The sequence below is a fragment of the Physeter macrocephalus genome, chromosome 5 (genome assembly GCF_002837175.3).
Source record: "Physeter macrocephalus isolate SW-GA chromosome 5, ASM283717v5, whole genome shotgun sequence".
NCBI classification, from domain to species: Eukaryota; Metazoa; Chordata; class Mammalia; order Artiodactyla; family Physeteridae; genus Physeter; species Physeter macrocephalus.
This window is the reverse complement of record NC_041218.1, coordinates 66,186,688-66,208,714: the sequence shown is the minus strand read 5'-3', so window position 1 is coordinate 66,208,714 and position 22,027 is coordinate 66,186,688. Positions and strand designations below refer to the sequence as shown.

The 22,027-nt window shown below is 35.1% G+C and overlaps 1 protein-coding gene across 3 annotated transcripts in view; it reads right to left on the bottom strand.

Annotated features, from left to right (window-relative positions):
* The window catches only part of PHF14 (PHD finger protein 14), a 208,555-nt gene that overhangs the window by 9,101 nt on the left and 177,427 nt on the right, over window positions 1-22,027 (bottom strand). The window contains exon 19 of one of the 3 annotated variants that reach the window (XM_028490055.2): window positions 15,931-15,969. The exons of the other annotated variants lie outside the window; for them this stretch is intronic. Within the exon in view, the coding sequence (XP_028345856.1) occupies window positions 15,946-15,969 (24 nt within the window). The 3' untranslated portion in view covers window positions 15,931-15,945. Of the gene's footprint in view, window positions 1-15,930; window positions 15,970-22,027 lie in introns of those variants that run through there. 3 annotated transcript variants of the gene reach the window in all.

The window sequence follows — 22,027 nt, the reverse complement described above, 5'->3', positions numbered from 1 at the left end:
CATGCAACCAAAGCTGCTGGAAAGGTCCCTATATAACCAGTAAGATGAAGGGAAAAGGGAGAAGAGGAGGAATCAGGACAGGACCTGCACCCCGGGAACCTCCTTCACCAGCTGAGAAATGTGCTGAAACACACAGGGAGCTTCAGAGGCTGGAGAGGAGAGTGTGGGAGCTGGCCTGCAGCCCCCAGGGTAGAGAGACCAGCACAGATGGAGACATGCACCTCCTGGTGTGTGCAGTGGCTAGGTGCTGAAACTTGGGCTTCAGCAGACAGACCTAGGGAAAGGAACCAGTTTGGCTGTGGGGAGACAGCCCGAAGGTCCTGGAGTGTGGCCTGGGCCACAACAGGGGGCACGCGCAGGATGGAGGGCAGATCTGTCACAGGAGCCCCACTGTCAACTCAGTAGGGGAGAGATGTGGATCTACCATAGCAGCCTCATTATCAGTGTGCTCACAGCAGGGCATAGCTTCTGCCACCATGGGTTTTGCAAATTTCGCGGGCACCCACGTGGAGGCAGGGCTGAAATCTGAACCGATTACTAGCACTCCTGTAGTGGAGGTGGCCCCTGAGTGCAGCAGCAGCAACAGTGATTTCTGTGGGCACACACACCAGGTGACAGGCAGCATCACAGAGTCACACATCCTGGCAGACAGCTCCTGGGGAAGAACACACAGTGGCTCCTTTCCCAGAGGGAGCACTCCAGTCCCACCTATCTCACACCACAGCTCAGAACTGTATCTGGGGCCTCTACTCCAACAACTGGGGAGCAGACCCTAACCCCAACAGGGCTGTGAGAACCACAGGGCAAAGAGGAGGCCCTGCCCAACATCCAGCACAGGCTCTGGTCACCAAAACACCAAACACACCATCTATCAAGGAGACAAGGCCAGCACACCCCGAGGAAAGATGTGGCAAGCATCCATACCAAAAACAACCCTGGCACCAAAGATACTGGACCCACATGGTCTACACAGGGTCACTCACACATAAAAACAGCCCTTTAAAACTACAGTAGATAACTGTTTCTCCTGAATTCATAGAGTCAGAGAAATATAAGTAAAATGAAAAAGTAGAGGAACTACTGCCAATTTAAAAAACAATAGAATCCCCCTAAATGAACAAACAATGATACAGACCTCACCAGTCTACCAGACCCCGATTTCAAAAAGGAGGTAATAAAAATGCTGAAGGAATTAAGAAAGACTATCAACAGAAATGTAGATCACTGTAACAAGGAACTAGAAACCATAAAGAGGAGGCAATCAAAATTAGACAACTCAATTTCTGAGGTGAAAACTGAGCTAAAGGCAATAAATAGCAAACTAAAGAATGTAGAAGAATGAATAAGTGATCTGGAAGACAGAATAACAGAAATCACCCAATCAGAAGAGCAGACAGACAAATTTAAAAAATAAAAGCAATATATGAGATCTATGGGATAATACAAAGCATGCCAATCTACACATAACAGGAATTCCAGAAGGAGAAGAAAGAGAAAAGGGGATCAAAACTATATTTGAAAAACTTATGGCTGACAACTTCCGAAACCTAAAGAAGGAAGCAGATATCCAGGTGAAGGAAACAGATATCCAGGTACAGGAAGCACAGAAGGTCCCAAACAAGATGAACCCAAACAGCCCTACTGTAAGACATACCGTAATTAAAGTGGCAAAAGTTAAAGAGGGGATTATAAAGGCAGCAAGAGAAAAACAGTGAGTTACAGTGGAACTCCCATAAGGCTATCAGCTGATTTCTCTACAGAACTTTGCAGGCCCGGAGGGAGTGACGAGATATATTCAAAGTCCTGAAAGGGAAAAGCATGCAACCTAGGATACCAGGCAAGATTATCATTTAGAACAGAAGGAGATATAACAAATTTCTCAGACAAACAAAAACTAAAAGAATATAGCAATGGTAAACCAATCCTAAAAGAAATATAGAAAGTACTTCTCTAAATAGAAAAGAAATAAGAATCTACAGGAAAGGGAAAATCACAACAGGAAAGGCAAATATATAAAAGAACTGTAAGTGATCTGGAAGACAGAATAACAGAAATCACCCAATCAGAAGAGCAGACAGACAAATTTAAAAAATAAAAGCAATATATGAGATCTATGGGATAATACAAAGCATGCCAATCTACACATAACAGGAATTCCAGAAGGAGAAGAAAGAGAAAAGGGGATCAAAACTATATTTGAAAAACTTATGGCTGACAACTTCCGAAACCTAAAGAAGGAAGCAGATATCCAGGTACAGGAAGCACAGAAGGTCCCAAACAAGATGAACCCAAACAGCCCTACTGTAAGACATACCGTAATTAAAGTGGCAAAAGTTAAAGAGGGGATTATAAAGGCAGCAAGAGAAAAACAGTGAGTTACAGTGGAACTCCCATAAGGCTATCAGCTGATTTCTCTACAGAACTTTGCAGGCCCGGAGGGAGTGACGAGATATATTCAAAGTCCTGAAAGGGAAAAGCATGCAACCTAGGATACCAGGCAAGATTATCATTTAGAACAGAAGGAGATATAACGAATTTCTCAGACAAACAAAAACTAAAAGAATATAGCAATGGTAAACCAATCCTAAAAGAAATATAGAAAGTACTTCTCTAAATAGAAAAGAAATAAGAATCAACAGGAAAGGCAAATATATAAAAGAACTGAAGATGCCTTAAATAAGCCAGTACATAGAATAAAAAACAATGAAAATAATTCAGTGAAGGCGATTACAACTACAATGAACAGCAAAAGGATAAACATGAAGACGTAAAATAGGACATCGAAATCACAAAATGTCGGGAAGTAAGAAAAGGTAGACCTTTTAGCATGTGTTTGAGTTTATATGACTACCAGTCTAAAGCAAGTAGGTATAGTTATGGGTTAGCATACTTGAAAACCAGGATAACAAATCAAAAACATACAACAGCTTCACAAAAATCAAAAAGAAAGGAACTCTAGCATAATACAAAAGAAAACCATCAAACCACAAAAGGAAAATCAAAAGGAAGACAGGGACAAAGAAAAAATACAAAATCAACTGGAAAACAAGGTTTAAAATGACAAATACATAATCATCAATAAGTACTTTAAATGTCAACCCACTAAATGCTCCAATCAAGAGAGAGAGTGGCAGATTGGATAATAGAACAAGAACCTACAATATGCTGCCTACAAGAGATATGCTTTAGGGAAAAAGACCCATATAGATTGAAAGTGAGAGGATGGAAAAAGGTATTTCATGCAAATGGAAATGACAAGAAAGCAAAGGTAGCAATAGGCATATCAGACAAAATAGACTTTAAAATAAAGACCAGGGACTTCCCTGGTGGTGGAGTGGTTAAGAATCTGCCTGCCAATGCAGGGGACACAGGTTTGAGCCCTGGTCCAGGAAGATCCCACATGCCACGGAGCAACTAAGTCTGTGAGCCACAACTACTGAGCCTGCGCTCTAGAGCCCGCGATCCACAACTACCGAGCCCGTGTGCCACAACTACTGAAGTCCGCACGCCCCAGAGCCCATGCGCCACAACTACTGAGCCCACACGCAACAACTACTGAAGCCCATGTGCTCTAGGGCCTGCATGCTGCAACTACTGTGCCCGCGTGCCTAGACCCCATGCTCTCCAACAAGAGATGCCACCACAGGGAGAAGCCTGTGCACCGCAAGAAAGAGCAGAACCCACTCAACATAGCTAGAGAAAGCCTGTGTGCAGCAACAAAGACCCAACGCAGCCAAAAATAAATAAATTAAAAAATAAATAAAATAAAACAAAGACCATAAAGAAAGACAAAGAAGACACTATATAACGATAAAAAGATCAATACAAGAAGAGGATATCACACTTGTTAACATATATGCACCCAACAGAGAAGTACCTAAATACATAAAATAAATACCTAACAGACATAAAGGGAGAAATTGATGGGAATACAATAACAGTAGGAGACTTTAACACTCCGCTGACATCAATGGACAGATATTCCAGACAGAAAATCAATAAGGCAACAGAGATCCTAAATGACACAATAAAACAGACTTAGCTGATATCTACAGGACACTACATCCAAAAAAACCAGAATACACATTCTTTTCAAGTGCATATGGAACATTCTCTAGGATACACAACATACTAGGCCACAAAACAAACCTCCACAAATTTAAAAGGATAGAAATTATTTCAAGCATCTTTTCTGACCATAATGGAATGAAAATAGAAATCAATCACAGAAAGAGAAATGAGAACAAAAAATGATTACATGGAGACCAAACAACACACTGCTAAAAAACCAGTGGGTCAACGATGAAATTAAAAAAATACCTCAAGATAAATGACAATAAAAACACAACCATACAAAATCAATGGGACACAGCAAAAGAAGTTCTAAGACGGAAGTTCATAGAAATACAGGCCTTTCTCAGAAAAGAAGAAAAATCCCAAATAAACAACCTAAACTACCACCTAAAAGAATTAGAAAAAGAAGAACAAACAAAATCTACAGTCAGCAGAAGGAAGGAAATAATAAAGATCAGAGAGGAAATAAATAAAATAGAGATTAAAAAAAAATAGAAAAAAATCAATAAAACCAAGAGCTTGTTCTTTGAAAGGATAAATAAAATCAACAAACCTCTGCCTAGGCTCACCAAGAAGAAAAGAGAGAGGACCCAAATAAATTAAGAATTGAAGGAGGAGAACTAACAATGAATAATGCATAAATATTGATACAAAAATCATTAAGAAAATATTATAAACAGTTACATGCCAACAAAATGGACAACCCAGAAGGAATGGACAAGTTTCTAGAAACATACAGTCTGACAAAACTGAATCAAGAAGAAACAGATAATTTGAACAGACCAATCACTAGAAGTAAAATACAATCTGTAATTTTTTTTATAAGTCCCTGCAAATAAAAGTCCAGGACTGGATGGCTTCACTGGGGAATTCTACCAAACATACAAAGAAGAACTTATACTTCTTAAACTTCTTAAACTCCTTCTTAAACTCTTCCAAAAGACTGAAGAGGAGGGAACACTCCCAAAGTCATTCTATGAAGCCACCATCACCCTGATACCAAAAAGACAGACACTAAGTAAAGAAAATTACAGGCCAATATCTTTGATGAATATAGATGCAAAAATCCTCAATAAAATATTAGCAAACTGAATCCAACAATTCATAAAAAGGATCATACACCATGATCAAGTTGGATTCATTCTAGGGTCACAAAGATGGTTCAACATACACAAATCAATCAATGTGATACACCACATCAACAAAAGACATAAACCACATGATCATCTCAATAGATGGCAGAAAAAGCATATGATAAAATTCAACATCCATTCATGATAAAAACTCTTGCCAAACTGGGTATAGAGGGAACGTATCTCAACACAATAAAAGCCATTTGTGACAAACCCACAGCCAACATAATACTCAATGGTGAAAAGCTGAATGCCTTCCCACTAAATTCCGGGACAAGACAAGGACACCCACTCTCACCACTTCTATTCAACATAGTATTGGAAGTCCTAGCCACAGCAATCAGACAAGAAAAAAAAATAAAAGGTATCTAAATCAAAAGCGAAGAGGAAAATTGTCATTATATGCAGATGACATGACACTCTATGTAGAGAACCCTAAAGACTCCAAACAGAAACTATTAGAAGTGATAGATGAATTCAGCAAGGTAGCAGGATACAAGATTACTATACAGAAATCTGTTGCATTTCTTTGCACTAACAATGAAATATCAGAAAGAGAAAGTAAAAAAAAAAAAGTCCTGTTCAAAATTGCATTAAAAACAAACAAACAAACAAACAAAAGAAAACCTAGGGATAAACCTGACCAAGCAGGTGAAAGACTTATACTCTGAGAACTATAAAACATTGATAAAAGAAATCAAAGATGATTCAAGGAAATGGAAAGATATCTCATGCTCTTGGATTGGAAGAATTAATATAGTTAAAATGGCCATATTACCCAAAGCAATCTACAGGTTTAATGTTATCCCTATCAATTTACCCATGACATTTTTCACAGAACTAAACAAATAATCGTAATATTTATATGCAATCACTAAAGACCCTGAATTGCCAAAGCAATCTGAGAGAAAAGAACAAAGCTGGAGGTATAACCCTTCCAGACTTCAGATAATACTACAGAGCTACAGTAATCAAAACAGCATGGTACTGGTACAAAAACAGACATATGGATCAATGGAGCAGATTAGAGAGGCCAGAAATAAATTAATGGTCAATTAATCTTCAACAAAGGAGGCAAAAATATATAATGCAGAAAAGACAGTTTCTTCAGCAAAGTGGTATTGGGAAAGCTAGACAGCCACATGTTAATCAATGAAGTTAGAACACTCCCTCACACCATGCACAAAATTAAACTCAAAGTGGCTTAAAGACTTAAATATAAGACATGATACCATAAAACTCCTAGAAGAGAACACAGGCAAAATACTCTCTGACATAAATGGTAGCAATATTTTCTTAAATAGTCTCCCAAGGCAAAAGAATAAAAGCAAAGATAAACAAATGGGCCCTAATCAAACTTATAAGCTTTTGCACAGCAAAGCAAACCATAAACAAAATGAAAAGACAACCTATGGACTGGGAGAAAATATTTGCAAAAGATGTGGCCAACAAGGGCTGAATTTCCAAAATATACAAACAGCTCATACAACTCAATAAAAAAAAACCAAACCACAAACAACCCAATCAAAAAATGGGCAGAAGACCTAAATAGACATTTCTCCAAAGAAGACATACAGATGACCAACAGGCACATGAAAAGATGCTCAACATCGCTAATTATTAGAGAAATGCAAATCAAAACTACAATGAGGTTATCATCTCACACTGCTCAGAATGGCCACCACGAAAAAGTCTACAAATAACAAAAAATGTCATGAAGAGACTAGGGGTAGGACGGGAATAAAACACAGACCTACTAGAGCATGGACTTGAGGATATGGGGAGGGGGAAGAGGGAGGGAGATGCAAGAGGGAAGAGATATGGGAACATATGTATATGTATAACTGATTCACTTTGTTGTAAAGCAGAAACTAACACACCATTGTAAAGCAATTATACTTCAATAAAGATGTTATAAAAACAACAACAACAACAAAAAAAACTAAAAATAGAGTTACTGTATGATCCAGCAATCCCACTCCTGTGCACATATCCAGAAAAGACAAAAACTCTAATTTGAAAAGATACATGCACCCCAATGTTCACTGCAATAGTATTTACAATAGCCAAGACACAGAAGCAACCTTAGTGTCCAACAGATGAATGCATAAAGAAGTGTATTTATATATCAATGGAATATTACTCATCCACAAAAAAGAATAAATAATGCCCTTTGCAGCAACATGGGTGGACCTAGAGATTATCATACTAAGTGAAGTAAGGCAGACTGAGAAAGACAAATACCATATGATATCACTTATATGTGGAATCTAAAAAATAATACAAATGAACTTATTTACAAAACAGAAACAGACTCGTAGACAGAGAAAACAAACTTATGGTTACCAAAAGGGAAGGGGGCATGGGGAGGATAAATTAGGAGTATGGGATTAACAGATACACACTATCATATGTTAAATAAACAACAAGGATTTACTGTATACCATAGGGAACTATATTCAGTATCTTTTAATAACCTATAATGGAAACGTATTAAAAGAATATATTGTATGTATGTGTGTGTGTGTGTGTGTGTGTGTGTGTGTGTATAAACAAATCACTTTGCTGTACACCTGAAACTAACACAATATTGTAAATCAACTATATTTCAATTAAACAAAATTTTTTTTTGGCTTAGTCAAGCCCTACAGTTAAATTTTACCCAAACTAACTCTATATTGCCATTAGAAAAAGCATAATCTTTGGCCATTTTAATTACTGCCGTAATAAAAAATATGAGAAAATATGGAAGTTTTATACTTCCTTTGCTGAGTTTTGACGTTCTAAACAAAGGGCAGTTATAGCTCATAGGTATCAAATCACTGTCAAAGAAATAAACAGAATTTACATAAATGGCAATATCACAATCTTAGTGCTACTTTAGAGAAGAGGTAGAAGACATTCAAAAAGTGAAAGGTAACACAAACTCCCTTAATGAAAATGATGTTATTTATGTAACTTGATGTTTAGGTTTGATAACTGTCCTATTACATAAGATGTTACCATAAGGAGAAGCTGGGTGCTTCATACTCTCCATACAATTTTTGCAATGCTTTTAAAATCAAAGTTATCTCAACACAAAAAGTAAAACCAGACAAGCAAGCAATGAGCTTTGTTAGATGATTTAGAAATAAGTATACTTATGTTTTAAATACTATAAAGGTTCCCACCAAAATAGTATGCAGAGGTAATCAGAGTTATGAATAGCAGAGTTTTGGCATTTCTGTGATATGGACAGCTCATTACAGATTCCACAATATAAATCAGTATTTACTGCTCACTAGTAAAATCACAGTCATTCAGTAATACTGAGTGATGTTTCACACATGAAACTCATTGCCGTGTTTTGTGGATTCATGAAGTTTAAGAAACATTAGAACCAGATTCAACTGTTATGGTAAATAATTTCCTCATTTTAGAAGAGTCTGGAATACATTTCATCCCTTGACTCATATTAAACATTTTATCTTTTTAAGATAATCTTAACTCTTGAAGTAAATTCTATTCCTAGAATCTTTCCTTTCTTCCTCCTGCAAAAATTTATTGAACAATGATTGTGTGTCGGACACTGGGAAAGGTATTGGAAATAACAAAGATGAATTAAATGTCTTTTTGCCTAGAGGAGCCCGTGTTCCAATGTGGAAGACAGGGAGGCACAGAATTACAGTGCAATGGAGAAAGTATATTATAAAGTCTATCAGGCATAAAATGTTAAGAGAGAAAAACTAAACCAAGACAATACATAAGGAGAGTTTTTTAGGGTTTTTTTAGTGATTGATATTCTAGAGTTCGGGTATGGCATCGAAATAATATACCCTCCTTCATTCTCAAAGAGTGGTATTGTGAATCTTTAAAACAAATACCTCTCAATGTAACTTACACTGACTGCTCTTTTATTAAGATTAACTTAACATCAAAGGACTATATCTTTGAGAAGTAAACTTATGTTTAGAAAGTGAATTTTAACAACTTTACTCCCAAGTGAACAGATTAATAAATTGCCTCAAATATCTCTATTTCAAGTTGAATGCTATTTTCCCTAGAGTGAATCCATTAATCTTCACAGTTTTATTGGAAATTAATAGCTCATTAGACGTCCAAGTAACACATTTCTTATGGCACATTAATTTTTCATGGGTGACAAAAAGTAGATTTTGCTTCAAGAAAAATTAGAAATAGTATTTTAGAAAATTCCACACAAGAAAATTTCTCTAATAGTTGTATTTCATGATCAGTGTCAAACCTAACAGCCACTTTTCCACATCTTGAATTCACAGATAACCATATAAACACTATTTTGCTTTTTAAAGAAAAATACTAAATGTTTTAAACTCCTTGTTTTAAACTGTTACCATAATGAAAACCATGAACTGCTATGTTCTTAAATGATTCCAAAAAGTAGGCCACGTGGCAAGTACCAAATCACTTATAAAGCCTGCCTGAAAATGTACTTAGTTAACTAATGTTTTCTATGACCAGTGAGTTATTCTATAAGTATAAAGTGTTTCTCAGTAGTCCATGATCTAGGCTATACAACATTAGAAAAAATGTTTCATACAATGACATTTAAAAACCCTGTTTGAAAAGAGCATTGAGAGACCTACAAAAGCCATTTACATTCTTCCCTATCAACTATGTGTCAGGTATTGTGATAGGTGCTAAACAGAAAAAAAACTGATATATAAGAGACAGACTCCCAGCATTATGGAGCTTGTAATCTGTGTCCAAAACAATGGGTTACTCGAGCAACTATGTAACTGCAATTATGATATATTCAATGAAAGTATAGTGCTATGAGGGTTTTACTAGAAGGACCTAAGAATTTCATAGAAGCTCCTCCCCCTCTGGAAAATGACAGATACATTGAGACCTGAAGAATAAGAAGGAGTGGCAAACCTAAAGTCAACACACAGATAACATCAGAAGACAAAGAAAATGTCTTTATTCACCTTATAACCATCTAATATTCTCAATTCTGAATCTACAAGGTATGAAATATTTAAAAAGTAGTTGCGCTTTCTATTACTTGCAGTTAAAGCATCCTTACCAATAAAACATTGGCATCTTTCTTAATTTTCTTCTCCTAGTTCCCTGAATTTTCCCCTTTATCTTTTATTTCTTTTAACTTCTTTTCATTCCTGTCTTTAGAACTCTGTTACTGTTATCTGGAGATGGCTCTAAAGGGCTTCAAATGCCATCTATTTTATGATGACTCTCCAATTTATATCTTCAGCCTGGTGTATATTCCATGCTTTAAACTCATATGTCCACTGCTACTTGATGTCTTCACTGAACTTTAAATAGGCACCTCAAACATACCATGTACAAAGCCAAACTTGATTCCTCTTCCTAACCACTGCCAACCTCCCCAAACAGCCTTATACCTCTCTTGGTCTATAATTTACCCAACTGCTCAAATGCAAACTCTAGGAGTCATTCCTTGATTCTTTTGTTTCTCTCACATCCCACAGCCAACTCCTGTTGTCTCTATCACCACAGAGTATCTAAAATCTGTCTAGTGCTTTCCATCTCCATTGTTACCATCTTAGTCCATGCTATCATATTTCTTGCCTGGATTACTTTAATAACTTCCTAATCAGCCTTCTTGCTTCCATTTCATAGTTGTACAACCTACTGTCCATATAGTAGGCAGCAATTTTTGTAAGACACAGAGAATATCACATCCCACCTTTGCTTGAAACCCTCCAATAGCACTGTGTTTAGAGTAGAATCCAAACTCCTTCCATGGCCTATAAAGTCCTATTATCATCTGGCCCCTTCCACGTTTCTTGCTTCATCTTGGACAGTTCTCCAACTTGCTTAAGCAGCTCCAAACATGCTGGTCTTCCTTCTGATTCCTGAACAAATAGCACTAGCTCTTTCCTCTGCCTTTAATTTTATATGCCTAGTTTTTTTTGTTTTTTGTTTTTGTTATACGGTCTTAATCAGTGAGTTCTCTGACTTCATGCACGGAACCTGCCCTTCCTCCACCAACCAGATCATTCCTCATAACATTTATCACAATAAAATGATCATTTAGTTACTTATTTTATATATCATCTGTCTTCCTTCACTAGAGTGGAAGCTCCATGATAGCAGATTTTCTCTGTCTTGCTAACCACAGTATCCTCAGAAGCTAGTGTCATTTCTTTCATATCACAGTGTCTCAATATTTCTTTTGACTATATGAATAAATTCCCTACTATATAGATGCATGGGAAACAAATAGTAGTTTTGACTTTTTGAGTACTTATTAAATACAGAGTATTTACATGCATTGTATGTAATCCTCACAAATGCCAGGCAAGATAAGTCTTATTCCCATTTCCCATCTAGAAAATTAAGAATTGAAGACATTAAAGAACTGCCCTCGGTCACATACCTAAAAATATAAGAGGAGCTGGGATTTAAACTCAGCTCTGTCTGACTCCAAAGAGTTCTCTTTCCAATATACCACGCAGACAAGTAAAACTGCTCATGATCAATACATTTTAAACCTCACATATTTTTCCAAAATAATTCAATTTTTGCCCAACAGATACTGACCACATTAATTACTCAGTAATACAAAAAGATCCTAAGTCTGTCTTGCAGAAATCATTGAAAAGCAATCTTTAAATCCAAAACAGTTTAGAATTGTGTTCCCTGAAGATTATTTATGAGAAACCCTGATAAACATACCAACTGCCTTTTCATTTTTTCAAGCATTCTGACAATATTAGGATTTGTTGTGTTATATTTCCTAAATCTCATGAGGATACAGGAATAGTTGAGAACAAAAAGGGGTACTGGGAAAATTTTGCAAGGATCAGTTTCTGAGAAACATAAAATTCTGCCATTATCTTGGGATGGCTGCTCTTTTGTCTTCAAATAAGCTCATGTAAAGAGGATTTATTATTGAGGTCCACGGCTTTCTCAAGTCTTTGACAGTTATTAACACAAAAGCTTACTTGCTGAGAAAGAAAAAATAGCCTCTATTTTTAAGAAGAAGAATCACAAGCTTCTACAGAGGTAGGTCCACGAAGGACTCTTGGAAGCTCTTGGAAACGTTGAGAATTCAAACTGAAGGGTCTCAAAAGAAAATCCTGGTATAATATTAAATTGAATATAAAACTGACAAAATGGAACAGTTAATGAAAATTAAATTATAAATTTAAATATATGAAAATGAGAAAATAAAAGTTAATGATCTCATGGCCACATTATGTGGCAACCATATTGTTCAATCAAAATTCGTTAAACATTTGGAAAGTGCTAGTTTTTTTAATACAGGTGTTCAACAATTACCCAGGAAACATAAATTTCTAATTCTCCACTGAATTATGAAAGCATTAAAAAATGATTTTACTTTTCTTAACTTTTTAAATTACTGTTTCATATTTTATGATAGAAAGTACATAAACAGAATGTGACCTTTTTATTCCAATTTTCTTTTAAAATAAAAAAAATAAGCTGTATTTCACCACAGTTTGAAATGCCTTGTTGATATATGACATATTCAATATCAAAAGAATGATAAAGCAGGAATACAACTGAGCAACAGCAGGCATTTGAGACTGCGATACCGTTTTGCCTCCTCTGAATGTAGGTAGCATGAATCATTTTTAGGACTCAGCACACAAGTAGTGTACCCGATAATTAATTTGTTTTATGTGTTTTACACATCACAAGCAGCACAATAAATATGTAATAATATGTTGATTTCTGGAAAGCTGTATGGAAAACTTGGTAACATTTTGTACATTTAGAAAAAATGTAGGCTTCTAATATACAAAATAGATCTATATGCCTCAATTATTTAAACTAAGCTTTACTTAAAAAAATTAATGATGTGTACAAAAGAATAAGGAGAAAGAAGGAATAGGGAAAACTAATGAAAAATATCCTCCTTTCTTTCCTCTATTTTTTCATTCAAAAATTATTAAGTGAATACCTACTATGTGCTGTGCATATGTTCATGGTAGAGAGAACAAACAGAGCTGATCCCTGCTCTCAGGAAATTTATGCACTTGAATTGTAAAAGTGAGTTCAATTTATGCCTCCTATCTTCTCTATTCCTCAACAGACACCTCGTTTCTTCAGCAAGTCCAATTATTGTGTTATAAAATGTTGCAAAATAGCAATAATCATAACCATAACTTATAACACTTATTGAAGCCCTCTGGATATTCCTTCCCCATCCCATTCCTCTTCCTTCCTTTTTACCAGATGTAACCAATATGCTGAATTGGACAGTAATCACTCCCTGGTATTTTTTTTATTTTAACATTTTATATGAATGGCATCATATTATACTTCTACAACTTCCAGTTTATTTTCATATTATATTTTACATATTTATTTGTTATACTTTTTAAAAATAACATACACGTTTTCAGCTCAAAAGCTAGGAACAATCCAAGAAACACACTAGAAACAATCCAAGTCAAGGTGATGACAAATATACCACTATTATTTAATCTTGTTTTGGAGATACTGGCCAACACAATTAGACAAGAGAAGGACATGAAGTGTAAAATTGTAAAAGAGGAGGTAAAACATCCCTATTTGTTTATACCTGGAAATGTCAAGAGAATCAACTGAAACACTGCAATAAGCAGAAGAGAATTCAGTGAGCACCTCTATTTGTAATATGAGGAAAATCAAAGGTAGATAACAAAAAATAAAATAATATAGATTATTCAAGACAACTATTAAATTCTGTATCCATATTCTTCTAATTACCTCTCTAAATTTCAAGACTGATTAAAGCAAGAATACTACTCACTGTGTGTATTTCTAAGAAAAGCAAATCAACATATTAAATAAGCAATTCACATTTAAGAGATAAGTCAGATGCTAACATAAGTTACAACAGATTTCAGTGGTTTTCCAGACCACTCTTCTCTATTAAGAGCCATAAAATTATAGAGACAGAAGGTATTTTACTTAGAGGATGGTTCATTTGATCCACTCTTTTTACTCTACTGATAGTGAAGCCATTCTTAAAATACATAATTTACCTCCCCAGGGTCCCACAGTTACTTAATAGTAGAGCTGAAATCAGAATTCAAGTCTTCTAAGTTGCTGTCTGGAACTGTTTGTTATGATGAGCCAGCAGTGACCATAATGAATATGATTTTAAATCTAATGCTGGGGACTTCCCTGGTGGTCCAGTGGGTAAGAGTCTGTGCTCCCAAGGGGGGCCCAGGTTTGATCCCTGGTCAGGGAACTAGATTATGCGTGCATGCCGCAAGTAAGAGTTCTCATGCCACAACTAAGAGTCTGCATGCCACAACTAAGAGGCCACAAGCTGCAAATAATAAGTCCACATGCTGCAACTAAGAAGCCCGCATACTGCAACTAATGATCCCACATGCCACAACAAAGATCCCACGTGCCACAACTAAGATCTGGCGCAGCCAAAATAAATAAATAAATAAAATAAAATAAAATAAAATAAATCAAATGTTGGCAAAAATAGAGCATACATAAAAACAAAAAATGTTGCTGACGTTGTGTGGGGGGTGGTGGTGTACATTTAGGTATTCTAAGAATTGAACCGATCTTATATTGTAAAATAATTGTGTATTCTTACCCAAAGTATATACATGAGCACAGTGGAGAGTGTATATACATTAGGCCTCAGACAAATCTATCTGAATCCTGTTTTGGCACTTACTATTGGTGTGACCTTGGGAAAGTCACATGACCTCAGTCTCAGTTTCCTTACCTGTAAAATGTAAAAAAATTAAAAACTAACCTCAAAAAACAGACTTTGGGGATTAGAAGTACGATTATGCATGCAAATTATACTAGTAAAATGTTTACATTTACTAGTAAAATGTGTTACACAGTAGGTGCTCAAAACAATGGTAGCTATTATATTATAGAATTTAAAATACATTTCCAAAAACCAGGGTCGAAAGTTGAGCTTAGATGTACATGGTTGGAGAAAGTGCTTTTTCTTTTTACCAGGATAAAAATGATCAGTTTTGCTTCCTTTTCTAACTACAGTTTTAGTATTTCAATACAAATGGTAATTATAATGTTAAGAATTACTTAAACTTATAATATAGAAATGTTTTCTACTGTTTATTAACCTACAAATATGTGAATATCTACTATGTGCCAGGTTCTGTTCTATGAGATGGAGAAACAAGTGGTAAACCACAGCATGTCTTTGTCCTCAGAGATCTTAAACTTCAACAGGAAAGAGACAATAAACTGTTAACAGATAAATAATTTCATATTTTGATGTAGTAGAAAAAACAAAGGAATACAATGTGTGGGAGCACAGTTTTCCTTAGACAAGGTAGTGAGGGAAGTTCCTCTGCTAAAGAGGTGACATTCAGGCTGAGACGTGAATGATTTGAAAGAGCCAGTCAGGTACTAATCTGTGAGAAGAGAATGTCCAGGCATAGGGAACAAGGGCAAAGGGCCCTATAGTACAAATGAGCTCAGCATGTATGACCACCAGTATATCTGGCAGGAGGCAATGTTAGGTTGCCTTTGTAAGCCACACTGGTTATTCCATTTACAGTGAGAAGCCACTGAAGGGTTTAATACTAGTAATATGATTTTGAGCTTTAAGCTTATTTTAGTTGCTGTACAGAGAAGGAAGGGTAGAGGTTATAGGTAAGAATGAAAATAGGGAAATAAGGCAGAAGACAACTGCAACAGTATAAATCAGAAATGATGGTGGTGTGGAGCACTGCAGTAGTGGTGGGAATGGAAAGATGTATGACACGGTTCTGAGTCAGGACAGGCTGCGAGGTAGAAACTGGGGGATAAAAAAAAGAGAGTAATTAGGAATGATTCCTGTTTGGGACACACAAAAATGGTAGTAGTGAGTTAGGAAAGACTAAGAGAGAAGCAAGTTGTGATGGGAGTCGGAGTGAGGAAGGATCAGGAAAAAAAATTCTATTTCAGCAACATTAAGCTTGAGACAATCTTTAGCTATCCAATGGGAATGTCAGGCAAACATCAGGATACATGAATTTAGATATTGAGGGAAGAGTTCAGGGCTACCAATAGAAATCTGGAAGTCCCCAACTTATAGATGAGACTATATGCATTCATATAGGGAATGGCATACAGAGAAGAAAAGGGTTCCAAGGACTATGCCATGATAATAAAACTTGGGTACAGGTGGAGAATTCAGCTAAGAAGACTGAGAAAGAGTTCCCATTTATGTAGGAAAAATATTAGGGGACTCTGAGGGTCACAGAAACCAAGATAAGAAAATGTATCAAGAAAAAGGGAATGTTCGACATTGTCAAATGATGTTGAGAGGTCAGATAAGATTCAGGACAGGCATGACTACTGAGAAAGAGATAGCAAGTGATCTTAACAAGAGCTATTTTAATGGAGTAGTAGGGATCAAAGGCTGGATGAAATAGTTAAAGAGGGAGATGCCATTTTGCACTTTGTTCTTCCTCCTTAATTTCAAGAACAAAGATGTAATGACTGGGGCTATAGCACCCATCTTTGAACTATGATGGAAAAACCAAAAGAATCATGGTAAAATTACTCCTGGTAGCCTGGGCTGCTGACAATACTATTTCTTTTGGCTTTCTGTTATGTGTTATATTTTATATCTCTATATTAATCAAACCTTTCCTGCAGCATAAAAATATCCCTTCCCTGTAAATAATATATGATATGTTTTCTCTCCTGATCTCTAAGACTTTCAGTCTGAATAAAAAACAAAAAACAACGGCAGCACTGATTTGCACTAAGTGAGTCTACTGCATTTACTGTAAAAAGAATACCTTTTCAGTATCTCCTTTTAGGTTTGCATGTTCTAGTTATGCTGGAAATGAACATATGGAGCTGAATGTAGGTATGAAAGGAAAACTTTCACACATAGCAGAGTTCTATAAATGTTTTTAAAAACAAGTGCAGATGTGTTCCTTTATACCTTCAACCATAAACAGTCAAATCAGAATGATCTTTCCAACTTCAATTGAGTACTCTGAAAATTAACTCTACATGACTGTAATCAGGAGGTATATAATATTTTCGTACTCTTTCACTTATTTTTTTTTATAAACATTTCCAATTTTAGAGGAAAAAAGAGAAAATGGAGGTACTGAGTATAGATAACTATTCAGAAGTTTTGCTGTAGTACAGAAATGGGCAATAACTGGAGAAGGGATGAGGTGAAGTTCTCTAAAAGATTGGGAAACGTTAAAACATGTCAAAGGAAATGAAGAAATTCTTCTTGAAGGAACTAAGATATTTTCTATCTGATATTCCTCTGGTACTAGTTTCAAATATAAAGTCTTAGATCATACCAAAATTATTTGCTTTCAAAATATAATTCTGTAACATGTAAATAAATATTCTATTATAGGAATTCTCATATTTTAATTGTAAAGTACTAGGAACTATGTCATAAGCCTAGATTTTCCAATGAAACATTCTAAAATAACACTAGAATTGATTTAATATAGTTAATAATAATTCATAATAAAGAATTTAGTCTCAACACATGCAAGAGCCTATTTGCCATTGGTTTTTAAAAAATTTTTTCTTATGAAATATGCTTTTATATTTTCCCTACTGGTACTATCACATATATCTATAACACATGTTAGTTTTCACTTTCATTAGACTATTTCATGATGATAAAAACAAGGCACATGATTATTTAATTAGAAAAACAGTTCTCTGATTAAATTAATTATATTAATACAAAATTTTCTTTACAAAATGCTACGAAACTGTGCTGCTTTAGGCAAATGGCAGTGTTAAAACTGGATAAAATAAAATACTTCCATAAACTGTAACAAGTGAATCAGCAACTTTTTATAGTATTATATATTTCATATGTAATACAAATTATAAGTTTATATATTTATATAAATATTTATAAAATATATTATACTATGTTATTTTTTTTACAATATATATTATTTTGTATATTTTATATATTTATAAATATTTATAAAATATATTATACTATGTTATTTTACAATATATATTATATGCTTTGTATATTTTATATATTTATATCATAAAAATAATTTGGAAATGCTAAATTCTTTTCTGCTCATAGTGAAGTAATTGCCTTGTAGACATTTTGGAAGTTAGCTCAGTTTTAGTTTATTTAAGTTTGTAGAAATGACGATGCACAGTGGTTTTAAAATAATATGCATTTTTCAGATATGAAGGTATATGCACATAAGAATTGTTTTTCCTTCTAGATCCTCACTGACATGGCCAATGGAATTTTAAAAACATGAGACACAGAGAGAGAGAGAGAGGGAAGGAAGGAGGGAAGGAGGGAAAGAGGGAAAGAGGGAGGAAGGGGATGTAAGTAAGAACATATGCCTATAATAGTAGTGGAATTGAGGGAAGATTCCTACCACTTTCTAAAAATATCAAGAATATTTGCTGGGACCCATCAAACCAGGTTATTTCCACTGCTCCTGGTTTTAACAGTATCTTGAGTTCTTCCATAGTTTTCATCTCATTTGTCTATATTCTCTTTTAGACTATAAGCATCAAGAGGAAGGGGTTATGTCCTTTCATGGATACCACGGTACTCCCAACAACTATTACTGGGCCCTACACTTACAAGAGGCTCAGTAAATATTTGTAAAATGAAGGCAAGAAGAAACGCTAAAAAGAAATACATCAATATGCCAACAGTGGTAATCCTTGGGAAGTAGATTATGAGGTTTTCTTTATCCATTTCTCTGCATTTTTCAAATAATCTGTAACGAACATGTATTAGTGGCATAATGCGAACAAAATAATACATTTAAAAACACAGTTCAAGGGCTTCCCTGGTGGCGCAGTGGTTGCACGTCCGCCTGCCGATGCAGGGGAGCCGGGTTCGCGCCCCGGTCTGGGAGGATCCCGCATGCCGCGGAGCGGCTGGGCCCGTGAGCCACGGCCGCTGAGCCTGCGCGTCCGGAGCCTGTGCTCCGCAACGGGGGAGGCCGCAGCAGAGGGAGGCCCGCATACCACAAAAAAAAAAAAACAAAAAAAAAAAAACAAAGTTCAAAATAATTTAGTTCAAAATAATTTTTCATTTAATTCCTTACACGATAAGCAATATGAAAAAAGTAATTAAAATAAATTAATGCTACAGTTATTTATAGAAAACATTTATGCTAAATGAGTTTATATATTTTATTTGTAAATTACTGTAACACACCATCTTCAAAAAATTATCTAAGGATGTATTTTAGTATATAGACCCTAGTTCAGTAAAATTTTGTTCTTCATTAGGAAAAGGCAATACCAAGTCAAAGTCAGGAAATGTAATCTGAAGTCACAAAGCATGTGAAATATTTCAAATGTAACTAACACCTTTTAATGTCTGATTTTTAAGTAATGCAGATCAAGTGTTATATAGCTTGTTCCTATCCTAAACAAATATTTTACTACAAAAAAATAGATAAGCAGCCATAAGCAGCTAGCAGTACTAAATTACAGGGCTACATTGTGTGTATGAGCAGAAAAGAAAATTCTAGATTTTTCAAACTGATAACTTTTTTGACATTAGCCCACTAGCCACTAAGTCATTAATATCTTATCACTGTATATCTATGTAGAATAATAATTTGGTTTTGAGAACTTAAAAGTAGAAAACTATGAACTATTAACATAAGAACTATTTCACTTTTTTTGTTGTTTTTGCGTTTTAGGAATTTTTTGATGATCTTGTATAGTGAACATGTGACTAAAACAAAACCTTACCATTATTTTTTCCCTATCAAACATAACAGGATCTTATTTAAGCTAGGTTCGTGATGATAGGTTGAGCTTCTCATACTATTTTTAATAAAATACTGCTTCCTTACTTTAATATAGGGAAGATACATTTTCAGGAAGGAAAATGCTGATGTTATCTTGGTTATACGCTTGCTGCTGAAATGCTTTAGATAGTTTTCTCTTCCATACAATATCAGTATAAGGCCTTTCTTTTCAAGAAATGAATTATAGCTGATACTTCAAATCTCTTTTATCTGTATCTCTTAGTTGAGAAAAATGAGAAAACATAAATATTTATTCTATATAAACAGAACAGACGCAAGATGTAGATAAAAATGATCCATTATGGAGCAGTGAATAATTGCTATTTGTATCACCATTCGAAGAGAAAAGAGCATCAAGTATTTCTACCAGCTTTAAACCTGAGGATACCTAAAGTTACTGAGAAAATAAAAAATCTGTAATTTTATGTGTTTGGGATAATGTGTTTGTGGTTCATGATGTTGCATTGATAATATAACATTGTTCTCTATAGCATACTTTGGAGGAAACTCAATAAAACTTTGCTTTAATTGAGAAGCATCTGTAGCAGCAAACAAACAACAACCCGCACCAAAAAAAGTTTAAGAAATCCTAATGTAAAAATAATAAACAGTGAATCTATTTAAGTAAATTATTCCTTTACTTTGCCATTTCTGATATCTAGATATTCAAAAGGTAACCACCAAAAAATGTGCAGGCAAATTCTCATACTCTGATAATTTGAAGAAAATATGCTAGCATTTTTTTTCTTTCATGAAGCCATAGTTTTACACATTTGGAGAGACTACATGGAAAGGAGAAGACAATATTAAGTAGAAAGAGCAATATCATTAATAAAGTGACATAAGCATAAAAACTTATAGGTGCTAGAAATAATTTTAAACTAGGTTTTAAAGAATGAAACACAAAAATACCTATAATCAGAGATTCACACACTACACTGATGCAAAATGAAACTGATAATTTCAAAGAATGAAATCTTTACCTTGATTAAACCTCCTGGAAGAACTGTGTTTCAAATTATGCTCTTGATGAAATTCAGACTATTATATAACAAAATGCATGGAAAATTTTAAAATAACTTATTTTATATCAAAATGATAAGATTTTTATTTTGTCTACATATGCCAAACATTATGAGCTCAATTAGATAATCATGGAAGTTACATAATACTTAAGAATTAAATAGGCTCGGTAAGATATTTAACCACAAACGTACATAAACAAGCACTGGACATTAGTACTATACAGGAGAAAGACCAAAGGACTTGGAGACAGAAAGCCAAAGTCCTCATTGATGGACCTGCCACTTATCATGGGTCTTCCACAATTCATTGACAAACCTCTTGGAACTCTAAGACCAAAGGACTTGGAGACAGAAAGCCAAAGTCCTCATTGATGGACCTGCCACTTATCATGGGTCTTCCACAATTCATTCACAAACCTCTTGGAACTCTAGATTTCTTTTTTTTTTTTTTAACATCTTTATTGGAGTATAATTGCTTTACAATGGTGTGTCAGCCTCTGCCTTACAACAAAATAAATCAGTTATACATATACATATGTTCCCATATCTATTCCCTCCTGCGTCTCCCTCCCTCCCACCCTCCCTATCCCACCTGTCTAGGTGGTCACAAAGCACCGAGCTGATCTCCCTGGGCTATGCGGCTGCTTCCCACTACCTATCTATTTTACGTTTGGTAGTGTATGTATGTCCATGCCACTCTCTCACTTTGGCACAGCTTACCCCTCCCCCTCCCCATATCCTCAAGTCCATTCAATAGTAGGTCTGTCTTTATTCCCGTCTTACACCCAGGTTCTTCATGACATTTTTTTTTCTTAGAAATGTCTATTTAGGTCTTCTGCCTATTTTTGGATTGGGTTGTTTTTTTGTTAATAAGCTGCATGACCTGCTTGTAAATATTGGAGATTAATCCTTTTTCAGTTGCTTCATTTGCAACTATTTTCTCCCATTCTGAGGGTAGTCTTTTGGTCTTGTTTATGGTTTCCTTTGCTGTGCAAAAGCTTTTAAGTTTCATTAGGTCCCATTTATTTTTGTTTTTATTTCC